Here is a 22119-nt window from a genome sequence, read left to right as displayed (position 1 = left end):
CAAATTGGTAAGTGTACCACCGGGTTATGGTTAGGTTATGGTTAGATTATGGTTAGGTTATGGTTAGGGTTATGGTTAGGGACGATGTCATGCAAAATATAGCGTTGGATTCGCCACGGTTTTACATTAAAAATATAATACACACATTCGTTTGAAATACGTTCTGAGTGGCACGAAAAGTCCGCCGTTTAAAATACATTGGTGCGCATTTCGTGATGAGCGGCACGAAAAACATGATGAAATCGTGTTGGTGCGCACGAAACCGAAACAAAAATTTACGTGACAGTTTCACGAATCCTCGTGAGATCGGGCTGTCTAGGAATTATTTTAAATTATAGTTTTACTAATTTACAATCTGTGGTTCTCTGTAATTTTTACACTTTACAAAGTCGTGCGGCTCACAGGCTGCATGTTTGACACCCCTGGTACAGAGAATATATTTGGAAGCAGGGTTTACCAGAGCAGTGGTGGGAATCCAGAGTTGAGATCCCCTCAGACTCGGTGTTTCCTCCTCCTCGTCTCCAACTCCCAGCTCCACCGCCCCTTTGATGTAGCCACAGTTCCTCTCCAGGATGGAGCGCAGCCCCTCCAGCAGAACCACACTGGTGGTGCATCCCATGGTTGTCACCAAACACCCGCAGCCACCATGCAGGAAAACCTCAACCACAGCTCCAGGCAGATGCAACTTCTACCTCTCAACTTCCTCCACACATGCAGAAAAAGTCCTGTTACAGGTGTAGCGGCGGGTCTTACATCAGTTGATCCGAACAATCCTTCTGCCTGAAACTCGGCTGCTATCTTCGAAAGCGAATCTCAGCCTTAGCGCTGAGAGAGCTGCTGGGTCGTATCCTCCTGTGTGCTGCTCAGCGGCGATGGAAGGATGAGGGATGTGGAGCTGCTCGTTCAGTCGAAGCAGGGCGTCGACTCTCCGACTCCTCTCGCTTCCTTCCTCCTTCTGCTGGGGGATAAGGATGCTCCGGCTCTCTCTGCTTTCTCTCTGGCTCGCTCTCTTCTCAGCCTTGCCATCTCTCGCTCATGCCTTCTCCTCCCTCGCTCTCTCTCTCTTTCTCCCTCCCGGCAGGCTCTCTCCCTCTCCTCACTCTTGCAGCTCAGTCATTTCTCTGACTCGGCATGCTTTGTCAACAGTACAAGCAGACTGTTACCAACACACACAGAGACTCACCCTCCCAGTTTCATTCTTTCGCTCATTGACGGTGAAATTACAACAGATGCAGTCATCCTGCAGACGCTATTTAAACGCTCTTGAAGACATAAAAATGAATGATGTAACTTCTCTTGACCTTGTGTTGCCAAGCACTTAGCCATTAACACTTTGCTTGACGGATCCATCAAGGCCGGTGCGTCATAGGACAACCAGGACGAACCAGGTGGCGTCCCGCAAACCCTGATTTAATTAACATCTCTGCATCCTCACATCCTCTCCCCAGAAACAAACCGGACGCACGCAGGCTTGTTTATCTGAGGCCAATTTAACCGCGCATACGAGCAATCCTCTGGATTTTCGTCAGCCTCTCGCTGGTGGCTGCTGTAAATATTTAATCAGCGGTTGACACACTCACCTACTTTTAATCGAATGATGCAGCAAAATGGGCAACAAAAGGGGAAAACAAGAAAAAAAGCATGAAGCAGATGTATTTGGAATAATGGGAAGAGCAAAGAAATGTTTAAAGAAATAAAAAAAAAAAACAATCAAAAAACAGCTACTGTCGCCCTAAATGACGCTAAAAAGAAACAAAGAAACTCGTTAATAAAATTTTGCAGTGGAAACATTTCAAACTGATATAAAATACTGGAAAGCCAAAAGTTGTGAAGTTGTTGACAAAATATAAATACTAAAAAAAATTGGACAACAGTTGAAACCGAGTCATTTTGTGTCTCATTTTTGTCATATTTTGTCTTGTTTTTGTCTGACTTTTGTCGTTTGTCTCATGTTTTTGTTGTTTTGTTTTTCATTTTTGTCATTTTGTGTTTCCTTTTTGCCTCACTTGTGTTTTTTGTCTTATTTTTGTCATTTTGCGTTTTGCTTTTTTCATTGTTTTGTGTGTTTTTGTCCTGCTTGTGTTTTTGTCTCTTTTTTTGCTTTAATTCGTGCCGCTTGTTTCATTTTTTTTCCATTTTGTTTCTCATTTTTGTGGTTTTGCGTCTCATTTTTGTCATATTTTGTCTTGTTTTTGTTGCTTTTTGTCTGACTTTTGTGGTTTGTTTCGTGTTTTTGTCATTTTGTTTTTCGTTTTTGCCTCACTTGTGTTTTTTGTCTTATTTTTGTCATTTTGTGTTTTACTTTTTCAATATTTTGCGTGTCAGTTTTTTGTTTTTTTGTCCTGCTTGTGTTTTTGTCTCACTTTTTTGTTTTAATTGGTGTTGCTTGTTGCATTTTTTGTCATTTTGTTTCTCGTTTTTGTCATTTTGTGTCTCATTTTTGTCATATTTTGTCTTGTTTTTTGTCTGACTTTTGTCGTTTGTCTCATGTTTTTGTTGTTTTGTTTTTCATTTTTGTCATTTTGTGTTTCCTTTTTGCCTCACTTGTGTTTTTTGTCTTATTTTTGTCATTTTGCGTTTTGCTTTTTTCATTGTTTTGTGTGTTTTTTGTCCTGCTTGTGTTTTTGTCTCTTTTTTTTGCTTTAATTCGTGCCGCTTGTTTCATTTTTTTTCCATTTTGTTCCTTGTTTTTGTGGTTTTGTGCCTCATTTTTGCAATATTTTGTCTTGTTTGTGTTGCTTTTTGTCTGACTTTTGTCATTTGTCTCGTGTTTTTGTCATTTTGTTTTTCGTTTTTGACTCACTTGTGTTTTTTGTCTTATTTTTGTCATTTTGTGTTTTACTTTCTCAATATTTTGCGTGTCAGTTTTGTGTTTTTTTGTCCTGCTTGTGTTCTTGTCTCGTTTTTGTTTTGTTTCGTGCCGTTTGTCACATTTTTTGTCATTTTGTTTCTCGTTTTTGTCATTTTGTGTCTCATTTTTGTAATATTTTGTCTTGTTTTTGTTGCTGCTTTTTTGTTTTATTGAGGCAGTTGGGTGAAAATTAAGCCCTGTTTCCATTCAGTTCATTAAGATATGCAGTGACTGAGCGTAATAATCAAAATATGTCAACTTAACCACTCCGAGAAAAACCAGGACTGATGAGGGAACGTCATGTACTTACATCACACCACCAGTTTTCTAGACTATCTTTAAAACTTTGAAAACCAGAACATGACACAAACAATTCCTCTGCTGGAAATGAATGGCTTTGAGCTGGCAAAGTGGTGCCACGACTTCTAAACGCTGATCAATGCTCTTTAGTTCAGAAACAGGACCGCTTCATGCTGAAAAGTCGCCACAAACATGCTGCAGACGCCTCATTTGACCATTGACTATGCGTTACTTCACAAAAAATGTCCACTAAATATACTGTTAAAGGTTCTGAAGAGGCAGCAAACAACATAATTCTAAAATACATCTTTAATTCTGCCATAGGTTGCTGACATTGCAAGGTATCTAAACTTGCATCAGCTGATTGCACTGCTGTTTTAGGTGACTGCTTAACGACTCTTCGGCTGATAACTGCTCCGCTCTTTCTATTTTCTAGCTGCCAGGTGTGTGTGTTCAGAGCTCAACAAGAAACCAGCTGTGGCCAAACACAACAACATGAGAGTGCAGAAAGCTATTTAGAGCTGAAGGGGCCTGCACGGTTGGAATTAATTCTCTGCTTGTTCATGTGATCAGCTGTTTAGATAAGAAAATCAATCATGGGCGCTGTAAATTGTCTAACTCTCAAAAGGCAGAGTGTTGATGTCTGGATGTTTTGACTCTAGTGTGGGTCGAGTTCCAGTTGTGGTTCCTTCTCTAGCCCACATCTGTGAAACCTCACACCCCACAGGCTTCTGTTAGCCCAAACTAAGATGACTCTGAAGACATCCTCGCAGTTTTGACGGACAAAACTACACAGGACGAGTAGCTTCACGTCTAAAATTGCTGCCACTTTGAGGGCGCCAACAGTTTTTTGTTTGCTTTTTCATTGCAGTGTTTCCAGACTTATTCAAAAAGCTTCTGGAGCGTTCTCCTCCTAATGACAACGTTCTAATGTATAGAATGCATTACTCTAATTAAATCAAACTGCACCCAGTAGTGCACCCAATAACCTTTTCACGCAGGCCTCTGCAAACCTGGAAATGCTGCATTTGACCACAAAATCATTTTACCACGATCCATAAAAGCTGCTCATCATTTGTTCCCGAGTGCTGTTTGATAATAAAATAAGAAAACCCTCCCTCACTCAGCAGAGCAAACACTGCTCAAATGCTATTCAGATTGACGAAACAGCATAGTACAAATTATGTTTTTTGTACAGGCAGTCTGGGTTAAAACACCGATTTTTACTCCTCCTGTTAAACGGTGTGAACCACTGACACGACCCCAGCTTTTATTCTGAAAGAACAGACAGTAATTACATATAAAAGATGGCCTACGGTCGGTCTCCTGGCAACGAGCCACTGTTTGCAGAGAAATTCTACTTTTTAGCGAATGGCATTCACTCATGCCACTGCATGTCAGCATTTTTCTCATCAGCAAAGAAGGCAGAACAAACCAAAGCAGATTTGTCTAAAGATTTACAGGGTGAAAGGCGAAATAAATCTCTTTTTTTTAAATTTTAATGCCTTGTCTTTACATTTTTAAAGTCTAAGAAGATAATAAATCCTTCATAGTACCTTTAAGGCTACTGAGAGAGCAGACATGCATCACTGCTGCCACCCACAGGCCGCTCCTAAAACTGCAACAACACTGAAGCATAATTTCTCACTGTGGGGTAGGGGGTGGAGGGGCAGTGATAATTCCAATATTTACTAATAGGTGCTTGTAAAACGTCCCTCTACATCCACAGAAATTAAAGCAAACAGAAATGGCATCGGGCAAAACTGCAAGCACGAGCAAAAAAACCTGGAGACACATAATCATGAAAGCTTGGTCCAAAACATACTGTAATGCGACCCAGAGAGCTTGGAAAGCGCAGCGATGATTCAAAAGGCAGCATGGCAGCAGCGGTTTGATGTCAGGGCCGTGGAAAAAATATAGATCTGGGTTTGATTTGGAAAAATGTTGTGTAACTATTATTTTTTATTAATAGGGGGAGAAATAGTAAGAATGAAAAAATCTGTCTGCACATACACATGTATTACTAAGTGTGTTTGCAGGTGAATACCTTATCATAAGACATCTATATACAGCTCAGTCTGTAAAGGGAAGAGAACTGAAGCTATCTATCTATCTAAAAATCTGAATTTGTAACTTTGATACACTGAGGAGGAGGAGTTTGTAGGGGTTTAATCAATGTCTGGAGATGTATGTTAAACATAATATTACAAGATCTAGTATAATGTTTTAGACATTTAGAAAATCTTAACCACAAGATCTTACATTTCTGCACATATAAGGAGCACCACTACTAGTATCTCATATCGTACACGAAATAAAAGCCTGTGAAGGTTTGCTCTTAAGGTAAAATGTCTAAATTTCGAACTAAAACGCGACAAAATTCAACCACTTGGAATGGAAAGTAGGCTATAGGACAGGCTGACAGACAGATTAATAGAATAATACCACAGATATTCCAGACCAGGCAGCATGCTCTGATTCTAATGATTTGGCTTTTGTTAAATGAACATGAATTTGAAGCTGCATGACGCTGAGCGGAGGGATCACGTACATGCTCACGGATCATGCAAAGGGGCTCAGATAGTGCTCCAATTGTGCTTTTAGTGCAAACCTAACTGTGATTCCTCTGTTCATCTCAGGAAAATGTGCCAATAGTTTCATCGGGGACCTAAATCCAGGCTAACAATAATGAATGTCAGAGCAGAATCTGGGTTATGCTCGTGTGATTTGTGTACTGGATATAGCATGAAAGGCCTGCAGGTATTTCAAAAGGGAAAAACTTTGTCCAGGCACAGTTTTAGCAATATTCAATACGTGGCTGAGCAGGGAAGTGAAAAGCTGCTGCCTTTGTTTAGATCGTGTCCTAACTGGGTCGCTTGGTTGATGCGCTCCAATTCTACCTATTTCTGCTCAACTTTCACAGGAAGGATTCCGTGGCAGCTGAAGAGACCGTGAGTGTTTTTTCCGCGCTAAACGTCTATTTTTACACGGAACTGGATGTGCAATTGTGTCAACTGGGTCAGAGGAAATTTTTATGGTCACTGCCCAATTCTGGCAGACGGAGCCGGCTGCACGTCTGATTGAAATGTCAAATGTTCTGTTAATCATGGTGATTTTAAAAGACGTGCAGACATTTCTAATAAACGGCATACGGGGTCATTTTTTTTACCAGTTTTACACGTAAATGCGGGAAGTTCTAAAAGGCTGTGAAAGCTATTTTATGATGCATCCATGTGTGGCTTTAGAGGCTCTTTGTCAAATCCTAGAAAATAATCCTGATGATGTCATTGCAATGGGATGATGTCACGAGGTTAATTATAGCTTAAATTAAAAAAAAAAAAAGCCTGCATTATGAACTCAAAGCATGGTGTCTAAACAAATATGCAGTTGAGTGCATCATGGGAAATGTAGGTTACACATTTAAGACTGACCTTTTTATCTCTAATAAAAGGGACTAAAGTCTATGGAGTGACAGGAGTGCCACATCAAAAAATAAATAAATAAATAAATAAATGTGGACATATAAAGAGAAATAAATAAATAAATAAATGTGGAAATATAAAAATAAACAAACAAACAAATAAATAAATAAATAAATAAATGTGGAAATATAAAATAAACAAATAAATAAATGTGGAAATATAAAGATAAAGAAAGAAAGAAAGAAAGAAAGAAAGAAAGAAAAAGAAAGAAAGAAAGAAATGTGGACATAAAGACAAATAAATAAATAAATAAATGTGGACAGATAAAGAGAAATAAATAAATAAATAAATAAATAAATGTGGAAATATAAAGATAAATAAATAAATAAATGTGGACATAAAGAGAAATAAATAAATAAATAAATGTGGACATATAAAGAGAAATAAATAAATAAGTAAATGTGGAAATATATAGATAAATAAATAAATAAATAAATAAATAAATAAATATAAATGAAAATTTTGTCTTTGCTTTTACCTTTTCTGTTTTTTCCTTTTATTTATATATTTACTTTTTATTTATCTTTATATTTCCACATTTATTTATTTATTTATTATTTCTCTTTATATTTCCACATTTATTTATTTATTTATTTATATTTTGATGTGGCGCTCCTGTGACTCCATAAAAGCCAGCCTCTGCTGTCCTTTATCAATTTCATCCTTTCAAAAGGATTAAACAGTGATATGCAAAAACAATGAAGTCACTAACGCTCTCTCCCTTAAACAATATAGCACTGCATAAAAATAGTAAAGATTATTTCTACTCATGAGAGGCTAAGCTGAGAATACACATATAAAAAATTATTATTAAATATTTTGTGGCTTTCCAAAGTCTCTCTGAAGATGTCTCACCACCACCCACAACTTACGGTAATGTTTATCCACTGTGAGCAGCTCTTACATTTTTGCCTCTGCACTGCATTGTGGGGGAACAGTGTCTGTCAACAGCAGCACACTCAAACACTCATATTTATGATGCATATTGTCTGCTCTGAGTACAGTGTGTTTTGCACTAAAAACCTGCTTAGAATGTGTTTGCCGTATGCATTCAGGACAACAACTTTTCCACATTTTAGAGACTTTTTGTGCAGTAATGGCACAGTAATTAAGAGAGAGAGAGAGAGAAATTTGAATTATAAGACCATTGTCTGTGGATTCCAACAATAAACAACAAAAAGAAGCCCTTAAACACTAAAGATGTTGCAATGAGCTGAAACCTCCCTTACATACTCGCTAAATCAACACTGCAGGCCATGTAGATGAACAAAAACATGCAGCAACTATCCAATAAAAATGATGTGGAACTCGAACAAGAACAGACTCATTTCTGAGCCTGCAGGCCCTGAAGAGAGATGACAGCCCTCCCCGTTTTACTAAATTTGGTGCAAACTGGCGACTCATCAAAATCATCATAAAGAAGGAATTGCTCGTTGTGGTGGTGTTGAAATTCGCCGTTTTTTGATCATGCTTACAGAAGAAACAAGTTGGGCGATCACATTCAGGCAAATGAGAGGAAAACACACACATCCAGGACCGGTTGTGGAGGTTTAATCCAGCGCAAGGGTGGTAATAACACCACGAGGCATGAGGTAGCCTAAATAAAGACGGCATGGAAACCACATGGCCAGAAAAACCCTAGTCTCAGCTAACAGCAGCGGCTACTCCGGACCACAGCAGAAGACTGAACGCACAGCTCCTGTATCATGACACAGATATAGGTCAGCAATGCAAAAGCATCTGCAAATCTGCAGATTATCTCCGCCAGGTTTTTATATGCTCTAATCAGAGCAAATCCTCTCGAGTGGAGTTGACTCTTAAGTGGAGTTTCACAGGTCAAACCGCCGGTCTTAACTAACTAAAAATGGCAGACGGTATTAAGGTATCAGAAGGCACATTACGGGGTTAGTGTTTCTCACACTCACGTTTGAGCGTCTATTTTAGGAGGAAATGGTGCACAGGAGGGAAGAGTTAGCTGAATCTTATACACAAACAAGCTAAAATATACAGAAACAAGATGACATGGTCATCAATATCCCCCGCCACATGTGATGTCTATGAGTCTATATCCAAGATAGTGATCAAGGGCCATAACTCTGTTAAATATTATTGCACAGGTCTCATTTTCGAACTTGATCAAGGTGTCCATGGTGTGAAGCTACACACTAAATTTCGTAATCCTAGCTGTAATAGTTTCCGAGAAAAGCTGTCCCCTTCATCTCGGACGGACGGACGGACGGACGGACGGACGGACGGACGGACGGACGGAGGGACGGAGGGACGGAGGCCAAACCTATATCCCCCTTTTCCACTTCGTGGAAGTGGGGGATAAAAAGACACAATATGGCAAGAGTGTCAAACTCATTTTAGTTCAGGTTCCACATTCAGCCAAACTGATCTCAAATGATCAGTAAAATCACAGCATAATGACCTACAAAGAACCACAACTCCAAACATTTCATTTGTTTTACATTTAAGGAATTATCTTTACACAAAATATTAAGAACAACCTGAAATTTCTTCAGAAAATTAAGTTCAATTTCAACAATATAATGCCTCAGTTTATCATTTCCACATCACAACTTCCAGATCACAGAGTGTCTACAAAGTAACACAACATTTAGTCACAGCTATCTGGAACTGATCAAATAGCATGTTACTTTATGATCGAAACGACAAAAGCCAGACAAAAAAGAAGACAAAAGACAAAAAAAACAAGACAAAATATCGCACAAACACACAAAATGACATGGAAAAGAAAACAAAAAGAGACAAAAATTTGACAAATAAACTTACAAAGCGACAAAAAAAATGGACAAACAACAAAAACGAGACAAAAAAATGACACAAATGGGACAAAAGCGAAAACAAAACGGCAAAAAGCAGACAAGCAAGACAAGCGAGACCAAAAACAAAAAAACGACACAAATGACAAACAAAACAACGAATAAAGCAAAACACAAAATGACAAAAAAGAGACGAAAATCACAAGCGAGACAAAAACATGAGACAAAAAAAACAACAAAATATTACAAAAATGAGACGCAAAATGACAAAAGAACAACAAGCGATCTAGTATTTTACTTCATGATCAAGGTCTAAAAATCATTTTGCATTTATAGTTTTTCATATATACAATTTGCAGTTAATATCTTCACTCTGTTACAGAGTCGTCTCGCGGGCCGGATTGGACCCTCTGGAGGGCCGGTTTTGGGCCACGGGCCGCATGTTTGACCCCCCTGCAGTATAGGTATTTGTATGCGTTGTTTATAGTGTGCATGAGGAAATTAGCAAACCTACTCTCACAGCGAGGCAGGGAACATCAGGCAGCAAGCGTTTCCCAAGGTTGGAAGTGATTATTAAAACTGCAGGGCGGTCTTTGCTGCGCTACTGCTTGGCCTTCGCTTTGTTTACTCAGGTATAGCCGAGAGAGACGCCTCCAGTCACTACGATGTCCAACTTAGACTGCCCTCACTGTGGAATCTGGATGCTGCCCTGTATATGCAGATACTCATAACTGATGCTCCCCTGGGTACTCAGTGCGATACCAAGCTACAAAGGAGAAAGAGGGCACGTTTAAAAATAGCCGGGACACCTACCATCGTCTCATCCATTATTAAATACAACCCAGGGATGTGATCTGGCATCCATTATGCCACTCCACACACAGTGGGCTAAGATGGAATTAATAGGTTACTGTGCCATAATTGCCGAGCGTGGAGATGAAGACTAAAAAGCAGATTCTTTTCTTGCGTTATAATTATTATCTGCGCTTCCTCTACAAACATTCTCATTCCTGTATTTGTTTTTTTTTTGTGTTTTAAACCTACAAAACCAGTCTGATGGGTCTGTAGCTCAGCACCAGTGAACGCTCTGATGTCCAGTATACTATAAATGTATTTTTTTTTATCGTACCAGCACGTTGGCTGCATGTAAAAATGGAGGGGGGGAAAACAGCTGCACCGAAAGCATAGAGTCAAATATAGAGGTAGGGGCGGCGTTTTCCTCACTGGCACATAATGGGATCCAGATTCATAGATTGTGATCTACGATGAAGGTACAAAGTAGTCTCTGATAGCTGAAAGCACTGAGAAATTTCTGCTAATTCCGCCTAAAGCGGGGTTAAAGGACTCCATGTAAGTAAAGGACCTCTTAAAGGGGAGACCGACTCAGAATGTGGCTCTAGAGGCACTATTACAGCAAATACACAGCAGACAGGCTGCTTTACAAGCTACGCATGGACAAAGACAATCAAAACAGAAGGGTGTGAACCAAATACGCCATTGGTTGCATGACGGGAAATGTGGTGCTTTCAAGCTTGACTCCTTTAGTGGTTCAGACATACGGGTTCTGTGCAGCGTCTTAAGACAATCTGAACTCTAAATGCTGCTACATACACTACCGTTCAAAAGTTTTGGATCATCCAGGCAATTTCATGTTTTCCACACTTTTATCCATGTGCTAGCATAACTGCACAAGGGTTTTCTAATCATCAATTAGCCCATTAGCTAACACAATGTAGCATTAGAACACAGGAGTGATGGTTGCTGGAAATGTTCCTCTGTACCCCTATGGAGGTATTCCAATAAACATTTCCAGCTAGAATAGTCATTTACCACATTAACAACGTTTAGACTGGATTTGTCATTCATTTAATGCTGTCTTCGTTGAAAAAACAAATAATTTCTTTCAAAAATAAGAACGTTTCTAAGTGACGCCAAACATTTGAACGGTAGTATAAATAAAACTGAATTGAATAGTGATAAGAATTAAGAAGGAAAAAGATATCCTGGCTTTTACTGCTGGGATTTCACCTGTATTTCAAAAGTCAACGGTGCATACAGAGAGAGAGAGAAGCGAAAAGAGCTTCAGTAAAAAGCAACTGGACTTCTCTTTTTGTGGTTCTCAAGGACGTCGGTTAACCTTTCATCCAGGAGATCTCTAAAGAATTGAAGAAGCCTTTTGAAGGTTTCTTGGAAATTGTTGAAACTAAACATGCCGGACACGAGCTGACACGAAAATATCAGTCGTTTTTGATGACTTTCCTATAAGATCAGCGGGTCAAATTGACAGCTAAAGCTATTACTTGCAGAGAAAAAGAGGCACATTGATCACAGGTGTGAATAAAGACTACAAAGCTTTTTTTTTTCCTACTCGGTTCATGTACCAGACAGTCGACATGACGGAGATCTGACAGACAGTAAAATCTACAGGCAGGATGTGTCTTTGTTGCTTTTTAACTCGGTCATTACTTGGCTGTTTCTGTCAAACCTATCTGGTTGCAAGGTGCACCTGAGGGGGTCAGATAACAGAACATACTGAAGAAGTGTGTGTGTGTGTGTGTGCGTGTGTGCGTGTGTGTGTGTGTGTGTGTGTGTGTGTGTGTGTGTGTGTGTGTGTGTGTGTGTGGTTTTTCATCTCTTTAGCAGACCTGGCGGTGTATATTTCAGTTACCTGGCAACCTCTTTGAGAAAGTTGAAACAAGAGTTGGACATGGGAAATATGCACCAACAAGTGACAGTATTACTGCAGCAATTTGCAAAGATATAAAATAGGAAGGAAGGTTTTTTTTTTTAAAGTAGTGACATTCGCTTAAATGCTTCAGGAGCCCTATAGTTAGAGCACTGGAATTAGTTCCAAATAGCTCCTGTTATTTAGCTGAATCTGGCTTCTGACGTTCCATTGGAAAGAATTAAAGCCTCAAAAATGTCCTGCTCTATCATGCGCTGTTTAATTCTCAGCCCTCTGGTGTGAGTGGAAAGCAGACAGCGGAGTTTTGCCCACTCACCACCAACACCGACGTCCTGACAGCCTCGGAGACGCTTTGCCTCAGCTCTGCGGCGGTGCCCGGTTTGTTGAGCCCCCGAGTGAACTTCCTCGCCTCAGGTGGAGCAGAAGCAGAAGCCATCATGTCAGTCCAGCTTTCATCAGACAGCCGGGTTCTGAGTAGAGCAGGCAGCGAGGACCGTCCCGAGCTGGCGCCGCGGACGCTGGTTCGCCGTGCGTAAAGGCACGCTGCTGCTGTTTTATCCTGACATTACGCATCTGCTGCACTTTATACGCTCTAGCTCTGTCTTTATTCTCGGCACAGAAAACCCGACGATGATCTGCAGCACACGGAGAGGAACATGAACAGCCCGCTGAGCTCTGTCCCATCTGCGGATACCCCTGGCGCAAACTGGCACGCCCCCTTCCTCAGTGTAAATAAAGTGCTTTTGGACAGATCCATCCACTGTATGAGCAGATTATATGCAGAAAACTTCACTGCATATTAATAACAATAATAACAGGAATTTTACAGGTATCGTAGATTTGAATAGCAGTTAATGTCGCGGTTGTTGCGCACACATAAAACAAGAAATATGAAGTATTTGAGAGGCACCAAATGCTATTTTTGACGTTATATAACTGCGAAAAGCTCCCTGCTCCGTCACACGCGTGCCAACATCGCCACCTACTGGAATAATCACGATAACTGACCACTTAAACTAGAAGTTGTCTGACCACACAGCGGCAGTAAAGCCCCATTAATAACTGAGGAACTATTAATGCCTTAAACCAGGGGTGTCAAACTCATTTTAGTTCAGCGGCCACATGTAATCTCAAGTGGGTTGGACCAGTAAAATCACAGCATAATAACCTATAAATAACCACAACTCCTCATGTTTCCTTTGTTCTAGTGCAAAAAAGTCCATTCTGAAAATGTTCACATTTAAGGAATTAACTTTTTACAAACAACCTGAATTTTTTTTTCTGAAAAATAACTTCAATTTCAGCAACATTATGCCTCAGTTTATCATTTCCACATTACAACTTCCAGATTACAGAGTGTCTACAAAGGATCAAGAAATTAAGTCACAGGTATCTGGAACTGAATGATATAGCATTTTATTTTATGATCAAAAAGACCAAAAAGCCAAAATATGACAAAATATGACAAAAATAAGACAAATCCACAAAAGCAAGAAAAAAGTTTTTTAAAAAATCTGACAAACGATGCGAAACACAACAAAAAAGGGACAAAAAATTTGACAAAATGTTAAAGCAAGAAGAAAGATGGACAAACGACAAATGAGACAAAAATGTCAGACAAAAAAATACAAAACAAGACGAAATATTGCAAAAATGAGGTGGAAAATGACAAAAATGAGACAAACGATGTGGAGCAAAAATAAATAAAGAGAAAAAAGTTAGACAAGACAGTTAAAGCGACAAAAAAATGAACACAAGCAAAACAAAAAGTTACAAAAGAGGAACAAAATGACAAAAAATACATCAAAAAACACAAAATGACACAAATGATATACGAAACAACAACTAAAGCAAAACACAAAATGACTAAAACAAGACAAAAAACACAAGCAAGACAAAACGGAAACACAAAACGACAAAAACATGAGACGAATGACAAATATGTGAGACAAACGCTAAAGGTCAGACCAAAAAAAGACAAAAAAAACCCCACAAAAACAAGACAAAATATTACAAAAATGAGACAAACGACAAAAGTGAGACAAAAATTGCAAAAATTAAGACAAATGACACAAAACTAAACAAAAAAGAGACAAAAAAAATCAGACAAAAACCATACAAAGTGCCAAAAAATGACAAACATATGAGATCATAACTGAACAAAGCGACAAACGACAAAAGTCAGACAAACAAAACCCCAAAACAAGACAAAATCTGACAAAAATGAGAAACAAAATGACAAAAGAACAACAAGCAATCTATTATTTAATTTTATAAACAACTTGTCATGGTCTAGAAATGATTGCAGATGCATAATTTGACAAATTTACAATCTGCAGTTAATGTCTTCTCTGTACCCTTCTCTGGCCGGATTGGACCCTCTGGAGGGCCGGTTTTGGCCCGCGGCCCGCATGTTTGACACCCCTGCCTTGAATACTAAAGAAAAACATTAAACAGATATTCAAGTAAAAATACCATATATATATATATATATATATATATATATGTATAATTTGAGTAGCAAACAACTAGTAGCATTTTTTTTTTTTACTTTTACGCTTGCTTCTACACTAATAATGCAGTAATATTGCGTTATTACTGATTTAGTGCAGCATTGTATCTTTCTCCTGCTGCATGCTAACGCTCATCTGTGCCAGTAAACAACACGGAGCTGCATGCAGCGTGTTTTCCCAGGCTGTCGTATCCACAGTCTGCGGCACAGCGGCGCTGCGTCCCCCCTCCTGGCCGAGTGGGACCGTCCTCCACCCCCAACACCCAGCCTACAGCAACCTGATACCGGAGACGAGCGGTCCAGACGAGCCTGCAAACGAGGCGTTCCCAGCCGCCCCGATCAGACTGAGAGATATCCATCTCCTCCCTGCGCGTATGTCAGCACCGAAGGAATGACCTCCGTCTGCCGCACACCAGAAAGGCTCACTATAGGCGCCGATGACTTCTAAATTATTATCTTTTTTTCCTCTCTCCCTCTGCAACGGAGATCGTGAAATGAGAAGGGACGCGGAGAACTAACTGGCTAGCTGTGCGGCTAGCGTCGGTTAGCTTCAAGAACCTTTTGAGCTAATTGGCTAAACGTTTATGTGTCAGATTCCCGGCCGTGGTAACGGAAGGGTGGATGGTTTCACAAAGTGTACAAGCGAGAATGGTTCGTATTTAGACGAATGCGTGGGTTATTTTTGGAGATATTTACCCTCTTTGCCTAAGTTTTGTAGTACCAGACAGTCGCCCTAGGCAGCTAGCATGTTAGCTAGCAGATATGGACGTTGTTCGCTGGCTGGTTGCGGGTGGCAGATCCGCCAAACAAGTTAGCCGTTTGGGTCAATCCGTCCGGTGTGTGCTGGAGTCGAAAGCGGGACTGAAGTGAACTTTAACTGGCGGTTAATTAGTTATCAGATAACGCCGACTGGACTCCCCACCACCACACCACCCCGACACAACCCCAACACAACGGCGCCTTATTTTCGCATCTTTTCTCGATGTGTTGTTCCGAGCCTGCCGGAGCGGTCCGAGTTCTGGAGCTGACGTGAGGACAAAGTGAAGAGGACCGGAGCGAAGTGAAGAAGAAGGAGGAAACAAATAAATAATAATACAGACTTGGAGGCGCTCCAACTTCCACACCAAAGTCGTTGTACACTGTCATGGCTGTGGGCCGAATCACGATGAAATCACTCGCTAAATTTGGGGTTTGCCTGGCGATTCTCCTCACTTCAGTGGCTGGTGAGTAGCTTATTAGAGAATTGATTTCTTTGGAGAGGGAGAAAATGTGCTTCTCATTAATATTTGATGCCGTCCTGTTGGTTCCTGCTGCGTTGCTGCAGTCGCTGAATAATGTTCACAACCCAGATAATTCCACAGTGTGGGACAGCTTTGTAGTTCCTCTAAATCATGTGTGTTTTGTGTGTGTGTGTTTATTCCATCTTGTCTGCCTTGTTTCTGGACTGATCCATGTCATTGTAGTTGAGGAGAGCCGTCACAGATATCTCCTCCTGAGCAGAGGAGTGAATGCACCCCTTGGCTCCCTTTTTAATCATTCTGTGTACAAAGGCCTGGAAAAACACTGCCAAACATACCGCAGTCCTTGTCTGCCAAGTTGGTGCCCCTGTTCAAGACTCTGGGCTGAAGCCAGCGAGACCTTGAGCGTGATAAGATAGGAGGGATGGAGGAGCGGAGGATGGGAGGGGAGAGGGCAGGTGGAATGTGTGGGAAGCTACTTTACAAGACGGATAATTTAGGTGATAGAAGTCCAACGCTGGTGCTCCGAACACAGGTGGGCTCCAGCAGCCGAGTGTGTGGGTGTGAATGTGTGTATAAACAGCTTCATAATGGTGTATTATCATTTCTGTGAGTGTGTGTTATTGCCCGGGCTCCTCCGTCCATTCATAGGCAGGGTGTTATCAGGAGCTCTGGAATAATAACTGCTTTTGCTGAGGGAAATGTGTGCGTGACCGGGTTGGTTACTCGAAGCTGTTACCGCCTAGAGCAGGGGTGTCAAACGAAAAAGTACGTTTTGGAAATGTTCACATTTAAGGAATTGTCTTTTTAGGAAACATTATGAACAAACTGGAGTTTCTTAAGAAGATAAGTTCAGTTTCATTTTATCATTTACACATGACAACTTCCAGATCACAAAGGTACAAAACATTTAGTCACAGGTATCTGGATTTGATGTAGTGTTTTACTTTAAAAAAAAAGACCAAAATATCCAAAAATGAGACACAAAATGACAAAAGCGAGTCACGGAATGACAGAAAATGAGGCAAACGACATGAAACGGAACAAAATGAGACAAAGAGTCACAAAAAATGGACAAACGAGACAAACAAATGAGAAAAGTGAGAAAAAAAACAGTGAAAAATGATATGCAAAACAGTGATCAAAGCAAAACACAAAATGAAAAAAATAGAGGAAAACAAGCAAGAAAAAAGGAAACAAAATGAGAAAAATGAGACTAACAACAAAAACAAGACAAAATATGACAAAAATGAGGCAAATGACATGAAACGGAAAAAAATGAGACAAAAATGAGACAAAAAAGTTACAAAAGTGACAAAAAATGGACAAACGAGACAACTGACAAAAGTGAGAAACAAACAGCTGAAAAATGATATGCAAAACAGTGATCGAAGCTAAAAAAATCAAGAGAAACAAGGAACAAAGGAACAAGACAAAAGTGAGACTAACAAAACAGACAAAATATGATAAAAATGAGGAAATGGCATGAAATAACAAAAGAGACAAAAATTACAAAAGTGACAAAAATGGACAAACGAGACAAACAAATGACAAAGTGAGAAAAAACAGCTGAAAAATGATATGCAAAACAGTGATCGAAGCAAAACACAAAATGACAAAAATAAGAGGAAAAACTACAAGCAAACAAACGAAACACAAAGACAAAAGTGAGACCAACAACAAAACAACAAAACAAGAAATGGAACGAAAAAGAGACAAAAAATCAGAAAAAAGTTACAAAATCGACAAAAATGGACAGACTACCAAAATGAGAACAAGATGACAAAAGCATGAACAAAGTGACAAAATGAGACAAAGGAAACGCAAAATGACAAAAATGTGAACAAACGATAAAAGTCGGACAAAAAAACAACAAAACGAGTCAAAATATGACAAAATGAGACACAAATTGACATTAAAATAATCTAGTATTTTACTTCATTATAAAACAATTGTCATGGTCTAGAATTTATTTTAAATTTATGGTTTTACAAATCTGCAGTTAATGTCTTGTCAGTGTTTGACACCTGGCTGAGAGACTATTTCCCAATTTGCATTTGCATTTAGCAGACAAGCGGCAGCCTGAGTGTTTGGCTTTAATTCTCATTTAATAAAACGACGAGGAACACTCATTATTCAAGCTGACGAAGGAGAGGAGAGTTAGCTGCTTTTAACTCAGAAACAGACGCTGACTGATGAGTCGTTAGTTTGTTTTGTGGATTATTGATGGGATTAATAACCAGCAAACTCCACATCACTTAAATTATCGTTGCTTTTCTAAGCTGAGCAGTTTAAGAACGTGAGAGTTGATGTATTCACTCAAGAATCGGTATTAGGAAAATTGACTGATACTTATAGGCGCGCGTGCCGTGTAAACAGTCGATAAATGCAAATCGTTGCGCTGTGGAAAATTAATTAGGGCAGCAGTCAGCTTTTGTCGACATAATGGTTAAAGAGGCAGGAAACGGAGCGCTTGCTCCTGTGCTGCTGTTTCATGAATGTAAAGCAGGGGTACCCTAGCGCTCTGCTCTTAGCGTCAGACTTTAATAATGACAAGAGGAAGCAGAGGGTGTCGTAGTTACTTGAGAGTCCCAACAGATATCGCCTCCATCATCCTGTCTTCCTAAGTCACTGTTCATCTTCTTTTTCATTATGCTGGTTTCTTCCACCTGCTGTATGTGTTTGCAGCTTAGTTTGGGCGGTCCTTTGCAGCCCGTCCCCTGTGACTAATCAGTGTGGGGCGTACGCCTGCTGCTCCAAAGGAGGAGGAAGACGGTTTCAAATAGTAGTAAATGCCTGCGGACGCGACCTGCAGCGGGACCACAGGTGTTCTTAAAATCAGGGGTGTCAAACTCATCTTGGTTCAGGTTCCATTCAGCCGATTTGATCTCAAGTAGGCCGGACCAGTAAAATCACAGCATAATAGCCTGTAAATAACCACAACGCACAGTTTTTCCTTAGTTTTAGTGCAAAAGTATATTCTTTTATGATCAAAACAGCAAAAAAGACAAAAACAACACAAAATATTACACAAAACAAAAGCGAGAACAAATAAATAGACAACGACAAAAAAAACAAGAAAAGACAAAATGAGACAAAAAGGTTGTGATTAAAAAAAAGAAAACAACAAAAACAAAAAGACAAAATAAAAAATGAGACAAAGAAACAAATGAAGCGAAACAAAACAAAAAGAAAATATTAGACCACAAGTTACAAAGCAACAAATAATGGACAAAAAAATGACAAAAAAAGGAAAAAAAAAAAAAGACAAAAAGGAAAACAATAACAAGACAAAAAAAAAAAAAAAAACAAAGACGAAAAAACAAGAGAAGGAAAAAGGAAATACAAACGACAAAAACATGAGACAAACGACAAAAACAGCAAAAACAAGATAAAAAAAAAAAAAAAAAAACCAAAACAAGACAAAAATAACAAAAACAGGCAAAAACCAAAAATGAGCCAAACGACAAAAAGCAAAACAAAAAGGAGACAAAAAATGTGATTAAAAAGTTTCAAAGCGACAAAAAAATGACACAAGCCGATGAGAAAAAATGACAAAAAACCCCCAAAATGAAATAGAGAAACGACATAAATGAGACATAAAAAACACAAAACAGCAAAAATAACTCACAAAAACATATAAAGCAAAACACAAAATCCCAAAAATTAAGACAAAAAACACAAGCGAGACCAAAAGGGAAACAAACAAAATGACAAAAACATGAGACAACGAGAAAATCAGACAAAAGAGGATAAAAACCGAACAAAACCAAGACAAAATGTGGCAAAAATGACAAAAGAACAATGAGCAATCTAGTATTTTGACTTGATAAACAACTTAAAATGGTCTGGAAATGATTTTAGATTTATAATTTGACAAATTTACAATCTGCAGCTAAAGTCTTCTTGTCATTTTTACACTTTGCCAGGTCTTCTGCATGTTTGACACACCTGTCGTAACGACTACCATTCGATCGAGGCTTTCTCTTGAGTCCAACTTATTGTATATTCATGCCCAAATGTATGTCAGAACCCACATTGAGGCACCGGTCTTTACCCTTGTCCCAGGTAAGCAAGAGGTTTCAGGGTCCAAAGAGGATTAGAGCAGGCTGTATTATGGTGTAGCGTAAAAAGGCCAACTCGTTAGCTACGCCTGTCCAAACCCTGAAACGCCGTCTCGAGAGCCCCATACTGTGGCGTTGACAAGACCCACTGTTCCTCTCCAGCCTCCCGGGGCCGTGAGGGGACTCTGGGGGCTGTCTGCTCTGCTGTCAGCTCAACAGAAAGTGAAGTCTGGGGGCTTGAGATTAAATGCCGAATGACAAAACAAGAGCCAGGTACAGACTGATAGTGGACTCTAAATGGCAGGTTCCAGTCGCAGGTATAGCCGGTAAAATCTGAGGAATCCGCCTGCGTGACTCACAGATGGTGGCAGGGACATTTTAAAAGCGGTGCAGAAGCAATCAGAATTTTATCCTTGCAGTATAGCAGAAGTGGCAAACATGCAGCTCGCGGGCCAAAACCGGCCCGACTTTGTAAAGAGTAAAAAACTACAGAGAAGACATTAACTGTAGGTTGTAAATGTGTAAAACTACAAATTGAAAATAGTTTATAGACCATGACAAGTTGTTTTGATCATAAAGTAAAATGCTAGATTGTTCTTTTGTCGTTTTGGGCCTCAGTTTTGTAATATTTTGTCTTGTTTTTGTTGTTGTTTTTGTCTGACTTTTGTTGTTTGTCTCATGTTTTGTTTCTCATTTTTCTCATTCTGTGTTTCCTTTTTGTCTCACTTGGGTTTTTGTCTTATTTTGTGTTTTGTACATCGTTGGTGTTGTTCGTCTACGTTTTTGTCATTTTGTTTCTCGCTTTCGTCATTCTTAGTCTTGTTTGCGTCATTTGTCCAATTTTTTTGTCGCTTTGTAACCTTTTTGTCTTAATTTTTTTGGTTCTGTTTGCTTCATGTCGTTTGTATCATTTTGTATCATTTTGTATCTCGTTCTTGACATTTTGCTTGTCGTTTTTTAAAATATTTCGTCTTGTTTTTGTTGGATTTTTTTTGTCGTTTTGATAATAAAGTAAAAATGCTAGATTGTTCTTTCGTGTCTCGGTTTTGTAATATTTTATCTTGTTTTGTGTTTTTTTTTGTCTGACTTCTGTCGTTTGTCTCATGCTTTTGTCATTGTGTTTCTCTTTTTATCGTTCTGTTTCCTTTTGTCTCGCTTGTTTTTTTTGTCTTATTTTGTGTTTTGCTTTATTTGTCGTTTTGTACATCGTTGATGTCGTTCGTCTACGTTTTTGTCATTTTGTTTCTGGCTTTTATCATTCTTGGTCTCGTTTGTGTCATTTGTAGAATTTTTTGTCACTTTGTAACCTTTTTGTCTTAATTTTTTTTGGTTCTGTTTTGCTTCATGTCGTTTGTATCATTTTGTATCTCGTTCTTGACATTTTGCTTGTCGTTTTTTAAAACATTTTGTCTTGTTTTTGTTGTTTTTTTGTCTTTTTTTGTCGTTTTGATAATAAAGTAAAATACTGTATCATTCATTTCCAGATGACTAAATGTTTTGTTTCTTTGTCGAGGCATAACATTGTTAAAACTGCATTTATTCATCTTAAGAAATTTCAGGTTGTTTGTAAAAAGATAATTCCTTAAATGTGAACATTTTCAGAATGTACTTTTGGACTAAAGCAAAGGGCAGCATGGTTATTATGCTGTGATTTTACTGGTCCACCCATTTCAGATTAAATTGGACTGAATGTGGAAATGAGTTTGACAGCCCTGCACTATTGCTGCAAATAACAGATAACTTATTCAACCAATTTACCAAAGCAAAGCATGTTTTCCTTATAATTAATATGCAGATCAGTGATTTGCTTTTAGCTGACGAAATGCCAGAAAGTCGTAAAGCCCACAGTAATATTTTTTAAATGGCTTTGACTATTACGTGCCAAAGAAAAGCAGCAAAATGTGTCACTCCGGAAGCAAAAACCAGCAAATGTTTGACATTTCTGTGCTTGAAAAGGGATTTCAGCAATTCATTAGTTATCGAAATAATTGCTGATTAAGTATTTAAATCATTGCAGCAAAATCCAGACACGACTCCGCAGCACGATAATGGAATTAAATCATTAGTGGTGTGATAATATGTGCATTGTTGATGTGTATTCCAGCTCATGGCTGCATCATCTCTGGCCCTTAAGCCACTCTGCTGAATGGGCTTTATGCTGTTCAGGATGTGACGTATCATCCCCGCGGGGGTAAACACG

General features: G+C 39.1%; 2 protein-coding genes across 8 annotated transcripts in view; one reads left to right on the top strand and one right to left on the bottom strand.

The window, feature by feature from the left end:
* Nucleotides 1-12828, bottom strand: part of dock9b (dedicator of cytokinesis 9b) — a 77704-nt gene extending 64876 nt beyond the window's left edge. For 2 of the 7 annotated variants that reach the window (XR_007939447.1, XR_007939448.1), the window contains exon 1: nt 458-1216. Coding sequence is in view for 5 of the 7 variants with exons in the window: in XM_051943280.1 (XP_051799240.1) it covers nt 458-619 (162 nt within the window). In the remaining 2 variants the exon portion in view is untranslated. Of the gene's footprint in view, nt 1-457; nt 1217-12421 lie in introns of those variants that run through there. The other 5 variants (XM_022201977.2, XM_051943282.1, XM_051943280.1 and 2 more) reach the window with 5 other exon arrangements.
* Nucleotides 12829-14791: 1963 nt separating this feature from the next.
* The window catches only part of LOC110956471 (bone morphogenetic protein receptor type-2), a 47451-nt gene continuing 40123 nt past the window's right edge, over nt 14792-22119 (top strand). Inside the window, exon 1 of the mRNA XM_022201980.2 lies at nt 14792-15840. Within this exon, the coding sequence (XP_022057672.1) occupies nt 15762-15840 (79 nt within the window). The 5' untranslated portion in view covers nt 14792-15761. The remainder of the gene's footprint in view (nt 15841-22119) is intronic.

Source organism: Acanthochromis polyacanthus, chromosome 22 (genome assembly GCF_021347895.1).
Source record: "Acanthochromis polyacanthus isolate Apoly-LR-REF ecotype Palm Island chromosome 22, KAUST_Apoly_ChrSc, whole genome shotgun sequence".
Taxonomy (NCBI): Eukaryota; Metazoa; Chordata; class Actinopteri; family Pomacentridae; genus Acanthochromis; species Acanthochromis polyacanthus.
This window is presented reverse-complemented; position numbering and strand designations above follow the sequence as displayed.